The sequence below is a fragment of the Pteronotus mesoamericanus genome, unplaced genomic scaffold (assembly GCF_021234165.1).
Source record: "Pteronotus mesoamericanus isolate MK-2021 breed Mesoamerican mustached bat unplaced genomic scaffold, CSHL_Meso_final contig_130, whole genome shotgun sequence".
NCBI lineage: Eukaryota > Metazoa > Chordata > Mammalia > Chiroptera > Mormoopidae > Pteronotus > Pteronotus mesoamericanus.
In genome coordinates, this window is record NW_026555060.1 from 11,916,479 (window position 1) to 11,936,728 (window position 20,250).

The 20,250-nt window shown below is 35.1% G+C and overlaps 1 protein-coding gene across 1 annotated transcript in view; it reads left to right on the forward strand.

The window, feature by feature from the left end:
* Window positions 1–20,250, forward strand: part of ZEB1 (zinc finger E-box binding homeobox 1) — a 179,499-nt gene that overhangs the window by 126,008 nt on the left and 33,241 nt on the right. The window contains exon 2 of the mRNA XM_054592204.1: window positions 3,137–3,337. Coding sequence (XP_054448179.1) covers window positions 3,137–3,337 — 201 coding nt within the window. The remainder of the gene's footprint in view (window positions 1–3,136; window positions 3,338–20,250) is intronic.

The following is a 20,250-nucleotide window of genomic DNA, read 5'->3' on the forward strand; positions in this document are numbered from 1 at the left end:
GTTCTAGCCACTCATCTATAATCAGTGTCCCAGCTGGTGGTGTTGTGAAAGGCTGCATTTGGCTTCAATGAGTTTTTTCTGGAAGACTTTCAGTGCATTTGCCCATTTCATGATGGGTGATTTAGACGCACACCTGCCCACACTGAGCTGAGTATTCAGCAGTCTTTGACTAAAAACAACATGACTGCAATGCCCCATCCTCCCTACCCAATCTCTCCCCAAGCGAATTTTTTTGTTTGTTTCTCCGGATGAAAAAAAGTCATCAGAAAGAAACATTTTGCAGATATGGAAGACATGAAACAAAAAATGGTAGAAGCATTAAAAGACATTAAAATTGATGAGCTCAAAACTGTTTTGAGCAGTCGAAAAAAGGTCTTGATAGGTGTTTTGCATCAAATGGAGAGTAATTTGAAGGTGACTGAAGCTTAAACATGTAAGAATAAACACAATTTTTTATAAATAAATTCCAGGTTTTTTGGATCTCCCCTCATATATATCTAAAGCCTAATTATTGTAAAATTTTCAAGACCCCAAATACTCTAAGTGTACATGTGTTAAATATTCAATCTAGAGCCAACCAAACAACCTACAACTAACAAAATTGATAATGATAAAGCTAGACTACAGTATTAATATTGTTAAATGTGAGAATAGCACCAGTGGCCAACTTGATACTAGAGAAGCACCAAAACCTCCCTTTACAAACTAGTAGGCGTTTCAACTGTCCATGTATGATGAGAACTCTGCAATGAGCCAGTGTGGTGGCCAGATCTAGTGGAATACAGAATTGATTGACCCTCAGTAAATGCTAAAAAATGTCTAGCATATGTAGCATACAAATGACTCTGTACTTTGGCAACTTTAGTAAGTCATTGAATAGGTTACTAATAAGGAGGCTTGAAAGTAAAAATAAAAGTTAATAGCATGGTACATTATTTGCCAGTAAAGATTCCTCATTAAAAAGTTTTAATACATATACATTTGCATCTTACTCTAGTTAAAAGCTCATCAAGAAACCCTTGTTCCAACTGTGCACCATCCTTTAAGAATCATTGTTTTTACCTATACAGACACAATTTCACACTTTACTCATACTGTAGCTGAACTACAAGAAATTCCCCATGTTTCCTTATCTGTCTACTTAATAAGCTTTCCTTTGACTCAGCAATTCCACTCCTACCAATATGTCTAACAAATGTATTTATGGAGTGACCAAAGGTATATTTATAAGAAAATGTATTATGATATTGTTGGAAATGCTTAAACACTAGAAATAAACTAAATTTTATGGATAGGTGCTTAATTAAATTATACCTGTACAGTGAAATGCTGCATACCCATCCAGAAGAAAATGATAAAGCTCTACATATACTCATATAGAAAAGTTTCCAAAATATATTAAGTGGCAAAAACTAAGTGGCAGAGCATATAAGTGATCCTACATATGTGTATTACATATGCACGTATACATTTATATATAGGGTTTATATTAAATATAAAATACATTATGTGTATAATGTGAGATCTGTATTATAATTAAATAGGGTAAGATATATAAAATGATTATCCTGCCTACTTAGTGTATAAGTTAATTAATAAAATGTGCTGCTTTGTCACCTTTAAAGAGAAAGTTTTAGAAGAAAAACATGGGGCCAGGGTGAGGCTTTTACTAGTATTACATATTATGTATGGTCTGAATTTTTTTCAGTGAACATGTATTACTTTTATAATAATATTAGAGAGAAAATAATTTGTGTTGGAAAAAGATCTGGAAAATGTATTCACAGTAAAGTATTAATGCCACAAACTTTATATTTTTCTTATGACACAAGATACTGAAGAATTCTTAATGTGGGCAAGAGGATAACTCCACCTGGCTTTTGAACAAAGGGGTCTTCCCAAGGACTATAAGAGCAGCTTTGGAGACTTTTGGTTATTTGTGCTCACCATGACATATACATTGATACTTTTTATTGTATGTCTTCTTCCCATGTTCTGTACGTGTGTGTGTGTATTTATATGGGAAGGGGGATATATATGCATATCATTTAAGCATTTAGATGATTATCTTCTATCAAAAATGATTGGAAAATTTAAGAAAGAAATGGAAAGAAGAACTGGAAGTAATCGTTCCTTAATTATGTAAACAAAGCAAAACTTCCTTTCTCCCCCTCTCAGTCTATCTTAGTAAGAATCACCCTGCAAATAGTTGAAAAGAGATATTCCTGTAATGATACCCAATAAGGTACTAAATAATTTATCCCATTACAGTGATTATTACAAGGATTCTGAAGGAAAAAATACTGATTATACTACATTGTTTTAGAGAATTTTATTCTTAGCTTATTAGTTATGATTCTGTGAGCTGTAGTCATTCAGAATAATTATATATTTATATAATGCTGATATTAAATTTTATAGAAATTCATTAAAAATAAGGGAAGGGTACCCATTTAAAAACTTCTGAATGTCAATTATATTTTTTAGAATGACAGACTCACATATAAATGTTACTTAAATCATGCCTTAATTATGTAGAAATTTTGCTAAATTGGTTGATTCTTTCTAAAGCTAGTGAGGATTAATATGAAATGCATGGGCTTAATCAATAACTTGAAAATACTTTTCTTATGGTAAATTTGATGGCGTATTGCTAGTTTTCTGGTGGAGCTGAATTCTTTTCTTACATTGTACTGCTATAAAGATGTGAAAGCCTAATTGTACATGAGTAGTATCTTATACAATAAACTCATTATGATTGGGAGGATGTTTAAAATAGTGTTTAAGAGCACAGAATATGAAACGTGACTGCTTGAGTTCAAATCCTGGTCATGCCCCTTCCTAGGCGGATTATCTTGAACAAGTTACTTAACTTCCTTGTGTCTTGGTTACTACTTCTACAAAACCGGAATATAAGTAGTTGATGATATGTAGATACTCTGTTTCATGGGGTGATTGTAAGGTTGTTTTAAGAATTAAATGAGTTAATATTTATAAATCACTTGTACATATATAAGTATTCAGTAAGTGTAGCTACTAAAAGAATCACAAGCTGTTGCAGTGTTTTTAAAAATTTATTCTAACTGGAGTGTAAAAGTAGTTGGTTTTGATTATCTGTTTCTTACTTGTATTACAGTTACAAGTTATAATACTGTGGTAGAAACAAATTCAGATTCAGATGATGAAGACAAACTGCATATTGTGGAAGAAGAAAGTATTACAGATGCAGCAGATTGTGAAGGTGTTGTGCCAGACGATGACCTGCCAACAGACCCAACGGTGTTACCAGGGAGCAGCGAAAGGGAAGGGAATGCGAAGAGCTGCTGGGAGGATGATGGCAAGTTTAATTTTGTTTTGTAATATTCTATTCTCTTGATTCTTTCAAAAAATATATTAAATGAAAAGATAAGTTGTTTGAAAATTTTGCCTGTTAATCAATGGAAGACATCCTTCTATTTACGAAAAAAGTAGATTATAAAGCAGAATAACTATGACCAAATACACAATGCATATAATATATTGAATTCTACTAGATTTTTTTTAAAGAGAATGAAGCTTTCCATATGCTGTTGATATAATGAAACCTATCTTTAATTTCATACTGTGACCTCAAATGGAGAAGAATCTACTTAGAAACCAACAAATTGTATTTTGGTACAGTGGAATTATAACAGTTTAAAGTGAAAAATGCCAAATACAGGTAAATTGTTGTAGTATTTTTAGTAGTGCTTGTAAGCCAGCCTTCCACCCTCCATCTCTCTCCCTTTCTCCCTTTCATATATGCAGGAGTGGGTGGGTGTATTTGTGTGTGTGTGTGTGTGTGTCTAAAACATTCAAATCTGAGAGAGGAGAAAAGTCCTAGAATAGTTTCTGAGTGAAACAGCTGCTCTTGATATAAAATATCACTAGAGGTTAATCAGGTAAAAGCAAGCAATAGAAGATGCTTCAAGCAGAATACACAACATACATGAAACCATAGAGGTTGGAACAAATGGTATTGTGTGCTGCATCAAGGAATTGGAACTTAATCCTGGAATCTTTTAAAATAACAACATTGATATGTACTTTAGAAATAAGTCTAGTAGTAATGTGGAAAGAGGGAGGAGGTAGTGCCTCCAGTAAGTAGGTTATAATAATTCAGATAATGATAAGGCATTCTATAAAGTAGCCCTTGAGATAGGAATAAAGGGGAGAGACTTGACAAAAAGGTAGGAGGTAGAACATGTAGGGTTTGATTGATTTTATGTGGAAGGTAACTGAAAGGAAAGGACTGACATAACTCCCAGGTTTCTAGAAAATAGAACCTAGAGAAGTTAACTTGCTTATTTATGATGACAACTGGTTATTGACAGGCTTATTAATGTGTTAAACTTTAATACTGAGTTCAAAACTTTTAGGAGCAAGAGTTTCTCATGTATTTCTTGTATGTGGCCAGAATTGATTCATCAGTATAGTTACTCCAGCCTTAATATGGAAGCAAAAAGGAAATTATTTGTCTGGAAAAGGTTGAGATAAGGAGAAGGAGATAGATGGAGGTAAAAAGAAAGATGAAAAATCATTGAGGAGATTCTATTTCTGAAAATATGTTGGGACAGATTATTTGGATGAACTGTCTCACTGAAAATAACTAATCATCTTATATTTAAGAATAAATAAATCTTGAAAGCATTTAAGAGCTCACTGGAGAGTAAGACAACATGTCAAAATTTAAGTGAAGACAGGAACTCATAGAGGTAAGCAGAGGACAACATAGAAAACACTTTGGCCTCAAGGACATTTGCCTAAACAAGGTAGTATAAGATGTGGTTTTCAGGCCTCTGAGAGAAGAAACAAAGCCTTGGATCACCAAAATGTATAATTACAGATTCTCCCTTACTATGGATTACATCTTGACTACAAGATGAACTAAAAGCAAACCCACTGTCATTCCTACCATTCTCAGGAATTAGCAGACAAAATTACCTTGGTTGGGGATTGAAGGAGTGGAGAAATTGTCTCTGAGAAGTAGTAACCACAAACCTTCTTGCATCAATTTATAGCTCAATTCACATTACATTACTGGCCAGTCTGATAAATCCCAAGCCATGACTGAGTTTAAATTGGAACGGATGCTAATATCCATAGGCACCAAGAAGAATCAAATACAAATCTTTTGGAGGAACATACCTTAATCCTAGCACTATGAAAGCCTCCCATAACTTAGAAAGAAGACAACAACATGAGTGAGAATTATCAGAAAAAAAAGGAAGCAGAAACTGTCCCATAAAGATGTTAAGTACTAGAGTTAGAGTTAGAGACATATTATAAAATGACTGTCATGTTTAAAGAAAAAATAGGCAAACTTGAAATTACCTGCTCTGATAGAATAAAATATAACCAGCAGATTTTTAAAAAGAACCAATTGATTTCAAAAAATGAAAAAATAAAATAACAGAAATTCAAGTTCAAAGGATGGATTTAATAGCCAAGTAGACATAATTGAAGAAAGAATTAAAGAATTGGAATATAGGAGAAAGTTATTCTAAATGCAACTCACAGAGGCAGAAATAAGAAAAACAGAATAAGAGACATGAAATTCTAGGAAAGGAAAGACTAAGGAAGCACCAATATTTGAAGAGATAATGGCTGAGAATTTTTCCAAATCAGTGGACACAAGACTGCAAATAGAGAATCCCAGTAAATCTCAAGAAGGATAAATCTACCTCCAGTCACATTATGGTAAAACAGCAGGACATTCAAGTCAAAAAGAAAAACTTAAAAGTAACCCCCAAAATTCAGGTTATTATGTTTGAGAGAGTGGCAATTAGACTGACAGCTAAATTCTCAATAACTACAGTGGAAACCAGACATAGTAATTCTATACTTAGCAAAAATATCTTTTAAGAAAGTAGGTGAAATTAAAGCATTACGTCTATACTTAGCAAAGATAGCTTTTAAGAAAAAAGGTGAAATAAGATAATTATTTTAGACAAGTTTCAGGGAGTGAAAACAAAATTTGTATTCAGTAGACCCTTACTAAAGCAAATTTCTAAAAGATATATTTTGGACATGAGAAAAGAAATCTGACAGAAGATCTGAGGTATAAGAAGAGCAGAGAAAGTGACAAATTTATAGTAAAGATAAACACATAGAATTTCCCATGGAAATATTAACAAAAAAGTGTGTATAGCTAAAACTAATTTTAGGTGATGTCAGCTTTAAGGATAAAATAGATTGCTTCATAATGATGAGGGATTAAATTCACTAATAAGATATTATTATAAATGTGTTTGTACTTATCTGATTGCTGTGGCTAGAACTTCTGATACTATGTTGAATAAAAATGGTGAAAGCTGACACCCTTGTCTTGTTCCTGATCTTGCGGGGGGTGGAAAACTTTTAGTTTTGTCCCATTGAATATGATGATGGCTGTAGGTTTCTCGTATATGGCCTTTAATATGGTGAGGTATGCTCCCTCTATTTCCACTTTACTGAGAGTTTTTATCATAAATGGGTGCCATACTTTATCAAGTGCTTTTTTGGTGTCTACTGATATGATTATGTGATTTTTATCTTTCTTTTTGTTTATGTGGTTATTACATTTACTGATTTATGAATATTTTATATCAGCCTTATCCCACTTGACCATGGTGTATGATCTTTGTAGTGTATTGATGGATCCAGTTTGCCAATATTTTGTTGAGGATTTTTGCATCTATGTTTACCAGCAATTTTTGACCTGTAGTTTTCTTTGTTGTGTCTTTACCTAGTTTTAGAATTAGGATTATACTGGCGTCATTAAAAGAGTTTAGGAGTCTTCCCTCTTCTTGAATTTTTTAGAGTAGTTTGAAAAGGATAGGAGTTAGCTTTTCCCTAAATGTTTGGTAAAATTCACCTGTGAAGCCATCTGGTCCAGCGAATGAAGACTGGTACAGCCATTGTGGAAAACAGTTTGGGATTTCCTCAAAAAGCTAAAAATAGAACATCCTTTTGATCCAGCAATTCCACTGCTAGGATTATACCCTAAGAATCCTAAAATACCAATTCAAAAGAATTTATTCACCCCTATGTTCATAGCAGCATTATTTACAATAGCCAAGTGCTAGAAACAGCCTAGGTGCCCATCAGTAAATGAGTGGATCAAAGCATTGTGGTACTTTTACACAGTAGAATACTACACAGCAGAAAGAATGAAGGAACTCCTACCCTTCACAACAGCATGGATGGAACTGTTGAGCATTATGCTAAGTGAAATAAGCCAGGCAGCAAAAGACCAATACCATATGATCTCACCTATAAGTAGAACTAATGAACAAAACAAACAAACGAGCAAAATAAAACCAGAGGCATGGAAACAAGGAACAGGGGAGGGTGGAGAGGAATAAGTGAGGAAAGAAGGTTAAGGGCCTAGTTAAAGAACAAGTATAAATGAACCATGGACATGGGCAACAGGGTGGGGATTGACTGTGGGAGCTCGGAGGGTGGGTGGGGAAGGGGATAACAGTGGGGGGAAATTGGGACAACTGTAATAGAACAACAATAAAAAATAAATAAATAACCAACTATAAAAAAAAAGACTAATGAATGCAGAAGAACAAGACATGGTCAGGGGAAAGTTGATATGCACAGAAAACAGGTGTGTACTACAGAAATTACAGGAGGTCAGCTGCAGACTCAGCCTAAAGCCAAAGTAAATAGAAAAAGGGGACTAGTAAAAAGATGTTCATTGTTAATTTCCTGATATTCAGACTTAGATGATGTTTTTCCTGTGAATTCTCATCAAGGCAAAATGAAGTATGTTAAGAAGAAAATCTTCCTACAGCCCTAAAATAATCATAGAGCATTTCAAAAATAAATAAATGAATGAATGTGTTTGTACTTAATAATAAGGCTTAAAAAAATATAAAGAAAAAATAGGCAATATGCAAAAAAAAAAAAAAAGAAACTACACTGTGGAAGACTTAACAGACCTCAGTCATTGATAGAATAATTGCACAAAACAAATGAGGATAGAGAAGTTTCGAAAATATGAGTAAGGTATATAGGTAATGTACTTAGTAAAGTAAATACTTTTTTCAAGTGTTGATTATTTATAAAAATAGGGTATATACAGGATAATAAAGCAAATATAAGTAAAATTCAAAAGATAATATACAGAGCATGCTCTTGAACACAATATGATTAAGCTAGAAAATAATAAAATAGAAAATTATGCTTGGAAATTTTAAGGAACACACTTTTGAATATGTATTCATGGGTCAATACAGAAACAATAATGAAAATTAAGAAATATTTTGACTGAATGATAAAAATATTACATTTCAAAATTTATAGGATATGATTAAAGCAGTTTTATGCTGATTTTTTTAAATGAAATTTACTGGGGTGACATTGGTTAGTAAGACTATATAGGTTTCAAGTGTACATTTCTGTGGTACATGACCTGTATATTGCATTGCATGCCTACCACCTGAAGTCAAGTCTTCCATCACCATATATTACCCTTTCTTGCCCCACATCTTCCTTCCCTCTGGTAACCACCACACTGTTGTCTGTGTCTATGATTTTTCAATTTTATATCCCACACATGAGGGACATATGTGGTTCTTAACTTTCTCTGATTGACTTATTTTGCTAAGCATGATATTCTCAAGGCGTAGCCATGTTGTCACAAATGGCAGTATTCCATCTTTATTTATGTCTGAGTAGTATTCCATTGTATATATGTACAGTATCTTCTCTGTCCAATCTTCTATTGAAAGACACTTCAGTTGTTTCCATGTTTCGCCAGCATGAATAAAGCTGCAGTGAGCATAGGGGTGTATACAAGGTCTGTCTGAAAAACGTCCAGCCATTGTTAATATATTGAGAACAGTGTATGTGATATCAGTGTAACCCAGCAGCCAAGGAGAGTGACCTGGAATGCGCATGTGTGAATACTGACACCTTCACAGTACTAGTCAGTTGAAGGAGGGGGGGTGGTCCTGGCAGTATATACCACTGAGTGAGCATGTGTGGCCGTTGGATTCAAAATGGCTGAGCAAGCAGAGCAATGAATCTGCATCAAATATTGCAACAGGCAACAGGCTGGTCCCAGGGACTTATGTTTTAAAAAACATTTGTGAAAATATGCACAGAGGTTTAGCAACACTGTCCAGTAATACAAGGCAACCAAGTAGAATATTGGACCAGAATCTGCAGTAAATTAATTTAAATTCATTAATATCAAAGTTAGTAACTCCTAATAGTTTTACTTAGTTGGTTACCATTAAGTGGCCCTTAGTCATGTGTTCATATGAAAATTTATTAATTCAGGTATGAACAGAGAACTTCTGTCCTTGAATTGCTTTATAGCTCATCACAATGATCCTTGTAGCTGAATTTGAAAAATTATCTGTCATATTGGACATGGTTGACCAAACCAAGCTGATCCTAAAGCAGAATCAGAAAACTTTAATTATCATGAGAGGAGTTTACTCTAAGGAGCAGTAAACATACTGTGTAGAGCCTCATATTATTCAGTAACTTTCAGGTTCTGTTCTTTCATGAGAGCTGTCTCTACTGCTGTTCTCCTGTCTTTGCTTTTTTGTGTGTCCTATTAAACTACTAAGGAAGAGAAAGAGGAAGGGAGGGAGGGAGGGACAGAGGGAGGGAAGAGAGGAGAGAAGAGAGGATAGAAGAGGGGAGGGGAGAACCTGTAAGATGTCTTTATCATATCACTACTATAACTTAAAGAAGACATAAATATGTAAAATTTTCTGCTTTTGAGTACAAGGGATTAGCAGTATTTGGTTAGAAAGTACAATAGCTGCAACTTAGGTTTTCAGAAGTTTCAATAAGTTTAGAAGGCCAGGTGTTCAATAAAGAGTTTATTGTCTAGTTACTTGAGGATGAGCAAGAAATAGTGCTGCAAAGGCCCTTTACCATTGCTGAGCTAAAAGAAGCAACACCATCTATGAAGTTAGTTATTTATTTTAAATACTTATAAGGGGAAATAATAAAGAAGAAAGGGGTCATTGGCATTTAGCTTGTGCTGGAGACCAGCACATGAAACTGATACTCACATATCTGTAGCATAGTGATAATCAAGGGTCTAAAGTATATTGAAAAATGTAATATGCTATTGAGATGTTAATTACATAAGTACTTTTAAAAAGTTGTGAATGAAATAGGAAGTTAGGATGAAGTTCTTAAAAAAAGGATTATATAGAAGAAGCAATATTTTTATTGTAGATATTAAATAAACTAGGACATGCTCACATCCAAAAATAAAATTTTGGGGTTAATTAAATCCTATTGTCTTAAAATATTTTCAGCTTTATGTTTTCTTTGTAGGGAAGATAACATAAATTGTCAGTGTTTCATCATATCCTCATCTTACAAGAGCTGCTTGTGGTTCAGCCAAAAGCTCTCATGCCTATGTCAGTTAAATGTTTTTAAATATATACACTCTTACTTTTGAAACACCTGTTTTATAGGCCCCACCTATTTTAGTTTTTAAAATTAGGTAAAACTAATCCAATAATATAAATATTGTTTAATATATTAGTTATTTCTTAATGTTTTGAAATTGATGAATTTAAAAAGTGATCCCAAGTAATAATGACTAATAATGACTTAAACATTTCTTTCACTTGAAGTTCTTTTAACTCGATAGAAATTTACGTGTTTACTAAAATGCCAAGACAATTAAAATGTCTTTATGATAAGTATACTTAAAATTCTGATCTTATAATCCATAGCAATAAGGCTTTTGGGGGCATAAGCTATAATAAAATACTAAATAACCTGTGCCAAGAATGGATCATTTGCTCTATAATTCACTGTTGAGCCTTATTGTAATCATCTCTCAAGATTCAGTTTAACCTACTCTTTGGAACCTTTTTCAACCAAAGGTATTGTGTAATGTGTTATAGAAAAAGCTCAGGATAGGCTCCAAGTCTTCATTGTACCACTATGTCTCTTCTTTTACTTTATTTTCAAATATAGCTTACATTAAACATTATTTTGTAATACTTTCAGGTATAAAACATAGTGGTTAGACGATCACATACTTCTGACAAAATGTTACCCTGATATTTCCAGTACTCACCTGGCACTGTACATAGTTACCATAATATTATTGACTATATTTCCTATGCTGTACTTTATATCCCCATAACTGTTTTGTAACTACAAAAATGTACTTCTTTTTTTTTTTGAGAATTAAAGTTTTTAATTTCTTTGTAAAAAATTATCAAGAGGAATTTGAACAGCACTTGCCCTCATACTATATATCTTACAATATGAGTGACCATATTTTCTATGCTTGGAACATGATACCACTTCTTTTAACTTTGTATTAGTTTTCAAAATGTTATCCTTTGCACTTTCAACATTGTGATATATTTCCAAAAGTTTTAACATGAGGTTTCCTGCTGAGATTACTTTCTTTAAGACATCTTCATTCTTTTGGTTACAACCACATTTCCTCATTTATACCAGTGAGTTTGCCTTCACTAAGCACCTCTGGCTGCACATCTAGTCTTTTGAATAGGAGTGTCAATATTACCATGCTCAACTATTTCTTCTATAATTCTGTTTACGTTCAATTAAAGTTTCATTTACAGACTTAACGCATTTTGTTACTTTGCTTCATTTGAACTTTTTTTTTTACCAATTTTTTTAACATTGAACAGTGTTTTTTTTGTTGTTGTGCAATTACAGTTGTCCCCACTTTCCCCCCATTACTCTCCTCTGCCCTACCCACCCCCACCCCTATTGTCTTTGTCCATGGGTCCTTTATACATGTTCTTTGACCCTTCCCTTTCTTTCCTCTGTTACCCCCTCCACCCTCCCTTCTGGTCACTGTCAGTTTGTTCTTTATTTTCATGTCTCTGATTATATTTTGCTCACTTGTTTGTTTCATTGATTAGGTTCCACTTATAGGTAAGATCATATGGTATTTGTCTTTTACTGCCTAGCTTATTTCACTTAGCATAATGCTCTCTAGTTCCATCCATGCTGTCGTGAAGGGTAGGAGTTTCCTCTTCATTTCTGCTGCATGGCATTCCATTTTGTAAATGCACCACACTTTTTTGATTCCACTCACCATAAAGGTCCTAGAGGAGAATATAGGCAGGAAAATATCAGACATTCCATGCAGCACTATTTTCACCAATATGTCCCCTAGAACAAGAGACATAAAGGAAAGAATTAACAAATGGGACTTCATCAAATTTAAAAACTTCTGCATGGCTAAAGAAAACATCAGCAAAATGAAAAGGGAACCAACCATATGGGAAAATATATTTGCCAATGATACCTTGGACAAGGGTTTGATCTCCAAAATATATAAAGAACTCACATGACTCCACATCAGGAAGACAGACAATCAATTAAAAAATGGGCAAAGGACCTGAACAGACACTTTTCCAAGGAGGAAATACAGAGGACCCAGAGATATATGAAAGGATGCTCAGCATCACTAGCAATCAGAGAGATACAAATTAAAGCCACATGAGACACCACTTAATACCGGTCAGAATGGCTACCATAGATAAATCAACAAACAACAAGTGTTGGCAATGCTGTGAAGAAAAGGGAACCTTAGTACACTGTTGTTGGGAATGCAGACTGATGCAGCCACTGTGGAAAACACTGTGGAATTCCCTCAAAAAAGTAAAAATGGAACTGCGAGTATGCATTTATTAATTTCTCCTCCTTTGATTTCCACTTTTGCACCTATAAAATGATAAGATTAGGCCAGATGACTGCAGAGGTATTTGTAGCTGTACCTATAAGGGAATATAATTATATTTGCACTAAATATGCAATACTAATATTTAAGTACCTCTCAACATCTCAGTATTAAGGGGTGGCATCTAATGAAGGAGTTTGGGGTTTCCCCACATAGTTGAACGTCATATAAACCTCAGATTATTCCCATGTTAACATCTCAATCAAATCTGTTACCTGGAGTACAGTGTGTACAGTTCTTTCTGTCATTATCCTTACAGTCTATATTCAAAATATTGTTTTTAAAAGTTACTTAGATTAGTTTTGTCTTCCCTACCACTTCAATGTGTTGTGTAATTCATTTACAATACACTTAGGTTTATTTGTTATAATTTGTATTTCCTTTTTCATTCTCCCTATCTGCTGAGTGACTTAAGTGTGGGTGTGTGTGTGTGTGTGATCATATAGATAAACTATGCAAAAAAGATCTACCCAGGGAAGTGTCACCCCTTCCAATGACTACTACCCAATCCCCATTTTCCCTCTAATAATTTTTTTCCTCACAGTGATATAGGTTATTCTGAAACTATGTATATATAGGAATTGAACAAGTAAATATATTGAGGATAATGAGACCCAGATTTATCAGTATCAGAGGAGATACAAATAAAGGCAAGGGAGAAAGCTAAAATAAACCCTGGTGGTTGATTGGATTCAGAAGTATCAGTATAAACACATGGTTCTTATTACATATATGGACACATAGACAGCAAAAATATAGATAGGATATATGTAATGTATGTACATATATTGCCTAGTTCTGTCAGCTGAGAAGGCATGGAAGCAGTGACACCCAGTAAGAATGAGCATACCTAGTGCCCAGGTCTGGGATCAAATCACATTCTCCAATAGAATACCAAAGCTTCTTGCATAAATGGCTAATTCTAGAACTGAAGTAGGGAAAATATTAGATAAACCTGGAACCCAGGAAACAAAGAGAGTCCCAAACAAGATGAACCCAAAGAGTCCCACACCAAGACACATCATAATTAAAATGCAAAAGTTTCAAGACAAAGAGAGAATCTTAATTGCGTACCTCATAGGAATCTCTAAGACATACACCAGGGTCGAATGACCAAAATACAATGTAACTACAATGCTTTATGGGTTCGTGCAATTATGTAGTTTTTCGTAGATTGACCTGCATGGTTTCCACCAATGAGATCACTTCATTTAAAGTGGACAAGACAGTGTGTTGACATCTAAAGTCCATAACAGATGGTGCGTGAAAAACGGGAAAACCCATGAGCGGTATGAAATGTGTTAAAAGCAGCAAGAGAAAAGAAGTTAGTTACTGACAGGAGAGCTCTCATAAGACTGTCAGCTGATTTATCAACAGAAACTTTGCAGGCCAGAAGAGATTGGCAAGAAACATTCAAAGTGATGAAAAGCAAAGACCTATGCCCAAGATGACTATACCCAACAAGGCTATCATTTAGAATCAAAGGACAGATAAAGAGCTTCTAAGAAAAGAAAAAAAACTACAGAAGTTTCTCACCACCAAATCAGTATTATCAGACATGTTAAAGGGATTTCTTGAAGAAGAAAGAGAGATAAAAAATATGAATGATAAAATGGCCATAAATTACATACTTCAGATTCCTGATGATCTACCTCCACACTGCAGGATGCCAGTTTACTTTTCCACCATTGCAGAGCTGGTCTCAATAACTTGAACTTTGGGAGCAAGGATGAATTGGGCTAATTCTGCCTTTCATTAGTACTTTTCTAGTCAGTTCTAGTTCGGGTTTTGAGAGACTTACCTCTTCTCTGAAAAACTGGAGAACTGCGAAGGCTGACACAATAAATCAACATTCAGTTGCAATTCTAACTTTTACATATTAGCTAAGAAAAACAATACTGAGTAAATGTACCTGTACAGGCCTAGAGCTAATTGCTTCCCTATACATTTTGCTTTCATTTTTACAACAACTTTGTGTAGTAGATATTAACTCCATCTTATAAATTAGGATACTGAGGTTCATAAAGATTAAATATCTTGCCAAGATGACACATTAAATACAAGTCCAAGATTTAAACCCAAGTCTCTTTAACTTCAAAGCATACTATTATTTTAATTACAAGTCCAACAGACAAAATACACACACACACATACGTATACATGCATACATTGAATACAACATTTTAGGTGAAGTACACGTGTAGAGCAATAAGGAGGTGCTTTCATCCCAGCATCAGCACCCATCCACATAGATCTTCTCTTTTTTTTTTTTTTGGTCCTTTATGCTACCCCTTTTTAGTCATACCATCCCCCCACCATAAACCCTGGCAACCATGATCTATTCTTTGTCACTAGTTTATCTTTTTGAAAACATCATATGAAGGAAACCATGCAATATAAAACATTTATATCAGCCTTTTTTCACACAGCATGTCTTTGAGGTTCATTCAAGTTATGGCACCAGTATTTTGACTCTTTATTGCTGAGTATTATTCCACTTTACAGATACACCACCATTTATTTAGCCATTCACCCACTGAAGGACATTTGGATTGTTTCTAGTTTATAGAGTCTATGACTAGAACTACTATTAACATTAGTGTATACATGTTTATTTTTTCAATACAGTTTTTATTTCTCTAGGGCAAATACCTAGAAGTGGTTATTTTGGGGTAATATATTAAGTGTATATTTAACGTTTTAAGAAAATACCAAATTGTTTCCAGGGTTGCTGTACTATCCCATTAGTAATATATGAAAGATCCACTTTCTCCACATAATCACCAGTATTTGACTTTACCAGTTGTTTACTTCAGCCATTTTGATAGGTATGTTTTTTATACTAGGTGTTGTTTTCACTTGCATTTCCCTAATGGCTGGTGAATTTAAACATCTTTTCATGTGCTTAATTGCCATCTGTATATGTTCCTCAGTGAAGAGTCTGTTCATGTCTTTTGTGCACTTTCTAATCAGGTTGTTTGTTTTATTTCTTTTATTATTGTTTCTAGCATTCCTTATAATTGTAGTAAATATTTTCTCCCAGTTTGTAGTTTGTCTTTTCATTCCCTTTTACTAGCCTTTCACAGAACAAAACTTTTAGATTTTTTAAAAGTTCTCACCCAAGGACATGTTTATTGATTTTTAAAATTTATTTATTTATTTTTCCAAACACATTTGTCTCCACCTTCCCCCCACCACTTTCCCCTGCTCCCTCCCTCCTCCCTCCCTCAATCCTTCCCCACTTTGGCTTTTTCCATGAGTCCTTGAGAGAGGGGAACATGGATGTGAGAGAGAAGCATCTTTTGGTTGCTTCCCATATAAGCCCTAACCAGGGATCAGACCCATAACCTGGGTATGTACCCTAAGCAGTAATCAAACCCTCAACTTTTTGGTGTGTGGAATGACACTCCAACCAACTAAACCACCTGGCCAAGGGCAAAACTTTTAAATTTTTATTAGGCCCATTTTATCACCATAATTTTCTTTGTGCCCTTCACTTAGACCTATTAATCCATTTTGAGTTAATTTTTTATAAGATAGAAGAAGATTGAGATGTAGTTCACTTTTTCAGATAGGGATGTTCAGTTGTTCCCACGCTGTTGAAAAGACTATCCTTTCCCTATTGAATTGCCTTTGTACCTCTGTCAGAAATTATCCGTATTTGGGCGGGGGGGCTATTTCTGGACTCTTGTTCTATTGATCTGTGTTTCTGTCCTTTTGCCAGTATACAGTCTTATTATTCTTAATAGTAAGACTTAAAATTAGATAATGTTATTCCTCCAACATTTTCTTTTAAAAAATTGTTTCAACTATGACAGCTTCTTTGCCTTTCCATGTGAATTTTAGAATAATCTTCTCTATATAAAAATCCTGCTGGAATTTTAATTTAAATTTTGTTAAATCCTTAGATCAATTTGTGGAGAACTAACACATTTATTGTGTTGAGGAGTTTTCTAATTAATGAGCATGGTATATCTCTCCATTAATTTAGATCTTTGATTTTGTGTGTGTGTGTGCCTGTGAGAAAATCTTATTTTTTCTTGTTTTATTGAAATATATTTGACATAGAATACTGTGTAAGTTTAAGATGTACAATGTGATTTAGTGTATGTTTATATGATAAAATGATTACCATAATAAGGTTAATTAACACATCTATTGCCTTACATAGTTAAACATATTTGTGTGTGTGGTAAGAACATTTAAGATCTACTTTCTTAGAACTTTCAAGAATACAATTCAAGTATACAACCTCATGCTGGGCATTAGATTCCCAGAACTTACTCATCTTAAAACTGGAAGTTTGTACCCTTTGATTGCCATGTTTCCCACCCTCCAACCCCCTCCAGGCCATGGCAACCAATAATCTACTTTCTGTTTCTATGAGTTGAGTTCTTTTAAGATTCTGCAAATAATGAAATGACAAATTATTTATCTTTCTCTGTTTGACTTACTTCACCTAGCATAATGTTGCAAATTACAAGATTTGCTTTTTCCTTTGTAGTAACTGAATAATATTCATATATATACATACATAAATATCCAAAATACACATATATAAATATTAATACACACACACACACACACACACACATAGAGTCTATCCAGAAAAAGTCCAGCCATTGTTAATATAACAAGAACGGTTTGTACAACATCAGTGTAACCTGGCAGCCAAGAAGAGTAGACTGGAATACTTATTCATGAACAATGATGACTTCACTGTACTAGTCAGTCGGAGGTGGTATGTGCCATTGAGTGAGCATGTGTACTTTGTGGCCATCGCATTCAAAATGACTGAGTGAGGAGAAGTAAAGATGGTGGAGCAGTGAGTGGAAGTCACACTGACCTCCTGCCAGGACCAATCTGGTATTACAACTAAATTATGGAGAAATCACCCAGAACAAACAACTGAACAATAGCAAGAGAAGCCTTATAACATCAGACAGACAGAAGAATCAGCCTTAGCACAACCTAACTGGTAAGGAGTGCAGTAGAGACTCGAGAAGGCAGGCAGGGTGCCCACCGGCAGTAGCGCCATTAGGATATTGAAATAACCAGTGGGATCCCCCTGAGAAGAGTGGGGTCTAAACTGTAAGTGGAGATCTCCAGCCTACAGCACCAGAGCCCAAAAAATACACAGATAACAACCAGCTGTGAAAAGCGGCAGGGCTGCTCTCTGCTAGAGATAGGCAGCTAAGATGTAACCAGCAACACTGAAAGGAAAAGAAATCAACAGAGACAAGAGGGAAGGAGGGAGGGGTGGGCAGGGAAAGGGAAGGGAAGGGGAAAGTCAAGAAACATATAGCAAGGACTCATGGACAAAACCAAAGGGGAAGAGCTGAGGGAGGGAAGGAGGAAGGGGGCAAGGGAAAGTGGTGGGGGGGAGGCAGAGACAAATGTATTTAAAAATAAAGAAAGAAAGAAAGAAATGCTTGGGAAAAAAATAAAATAAAATAAAATGCCAGTGTTCTTTAGAAGAAAGGCACACTTTGAACTTAAAAAAAAAAAAAAAAAAAACTATGAACAGTAAAATTACAAGCTCACAACTATCAACAACTGAACCTATAAAAGAAAAACAAAAACTAAGCAAACAACTACAACAGGAACAGAATCACAGAAATGGAGATAACATGGAGGATTATCAGTGGGGAGTGGGAGGAGAAGAATGAGGGAGGGAAGTACAGGGAATAAGAAGCATAATTGATAGGCACAAAATAGACAGGGGGAAATTAAGAAAAGTGTAGGAAATGGAGAAGCCAAAGAACTTATATGTACAACCCATGGACATGAATTAAGAGAGGAAGGTAATGCTGGAGGGAGGAGGGGTGTGGGGGGGGATAAAGGAGAGAAAAAAATGGGACAACTGTAATAGCATAATCAATAAAATATACTTAAAAAACCAACAAATAAAAAGAAAAACCCTAAAAAAAAAACAGAGAGGCTTTTAAAGAGCCAACACATAAATTTTTAATTGTAGCCACTTACCCTGGTTTCTGGCAAATGCAGGTGCAGAGTGGGCTAGAGATGCCTGAGGAGAGACTGGGGAAGGAGGCTTTGGGGAGAGAACTGAGAGAGTAGTCAGCAGGATCCTGGTGCTGACTCCTCCCCCATGTGGCAGTAGCCATCTGGCTCAGGCAGACCAATCCCCTGAGCAGCAGCAGTGTGAGAGGAACCAATAATCCTGCCCTCATGAGGGACTGTGCCCTTCCCTCTGGTGTCTAAGCCTGACTTCTGAGTGCAGAGTGACTAAATTAACAACTGAAGAAGACAGCCACAGACTAAGTAGATTCCTGGAGGTCTCAAAAAGACTGCCTAAAGTCAGACAGGGTCAACATCTGTCATCATCAGAGGCAGATCCAGAAAGAAAAAACAATGGTTGCCTACCATAGAAGTTCACACCACAAAGTCAGGAAATCAAGACAGATCAACTTAAGAAGCAGAAGCAAAAAAGAAGAGTCTCACAAATAATGGGAAGAAAAAGAAACGCCCCCCAATTGAAGGGAAAGGAGAAATCCCCAGAAAGAGAACTAAAAGAAATAGAGGCAAGTAAACTATCAGATATTGAGTTCAAAACAATGGTTCTAAGGAAACTCGATGAGCTCAGAGAGCTCAGAGAAAATTACCAAAAACTACAGGGAAACTACAAGGAACTTACTGCAAACTATATAAGCATGAAAAAGAACAGAGAAACTATCAATAAGAGACAAGAGGAAATGAAGAATATAATTTCTGAATTGAAGAACACAGTAGAAGGAATCAAAGCAGGCTAGATGAAGCAGAGGATCGAATCAGTGAGCTGGAGGACAAGATAGAAAAATGCTCTCAGAAAGAGCAAGAAAATGAAAAAAGACTCAAAACGAATGAAGAGGCATTTAGGGAAATGCAGAACAAACTGAAACATAATAATATCCATATAATAGGGATACCAGAAGAAGAAGAGGATGAGGAAGGGATAGAGAACCTCTTTGAAAAAGTAATGATGGAAAACTTCTCTAATTGGAGCAGAGAAAAAGTCACACAAGTCCAGGAAGCACAGAAGGCCCCATTCAAGAGGAACCCAATGAGGCCCACTCCAAGACATACCATAATTAAAATGGCAAATATCAAAGACAAACAGAGAATTCGAAAGGAAGCATGGGAGAAGGAGGTAGTAACATAAAAGGGAGCCCTGATATGGCCAGCAGCTGACTTCTCAGCAGAAACACTACAAGCCAGAAGGGAATGGCAAGAAATATTCCAAGTCATGAAATGCAAAGGCCTGCAATGGAGACTGCTCTACCCAGCAAGGCTCTCAATTAAAATGGAAGGCGAAATAAGGAGTTTCCCAGACAAAAGAAGGCTAAAGGAATACACCTCGACCAAATCAGCATTGCAAAATATGCTGAAGGGACTGCTTTAAGAAGATGAAGAAAAGAGTCTATGAATACCCAGTTCCTTTCAGTCACCAATACTTGATATTACCAATATTTTTTAATACATATTAATCTGATTGTGACAATGATGTGTTATTTTAATGGTTCCTTTATTATTTG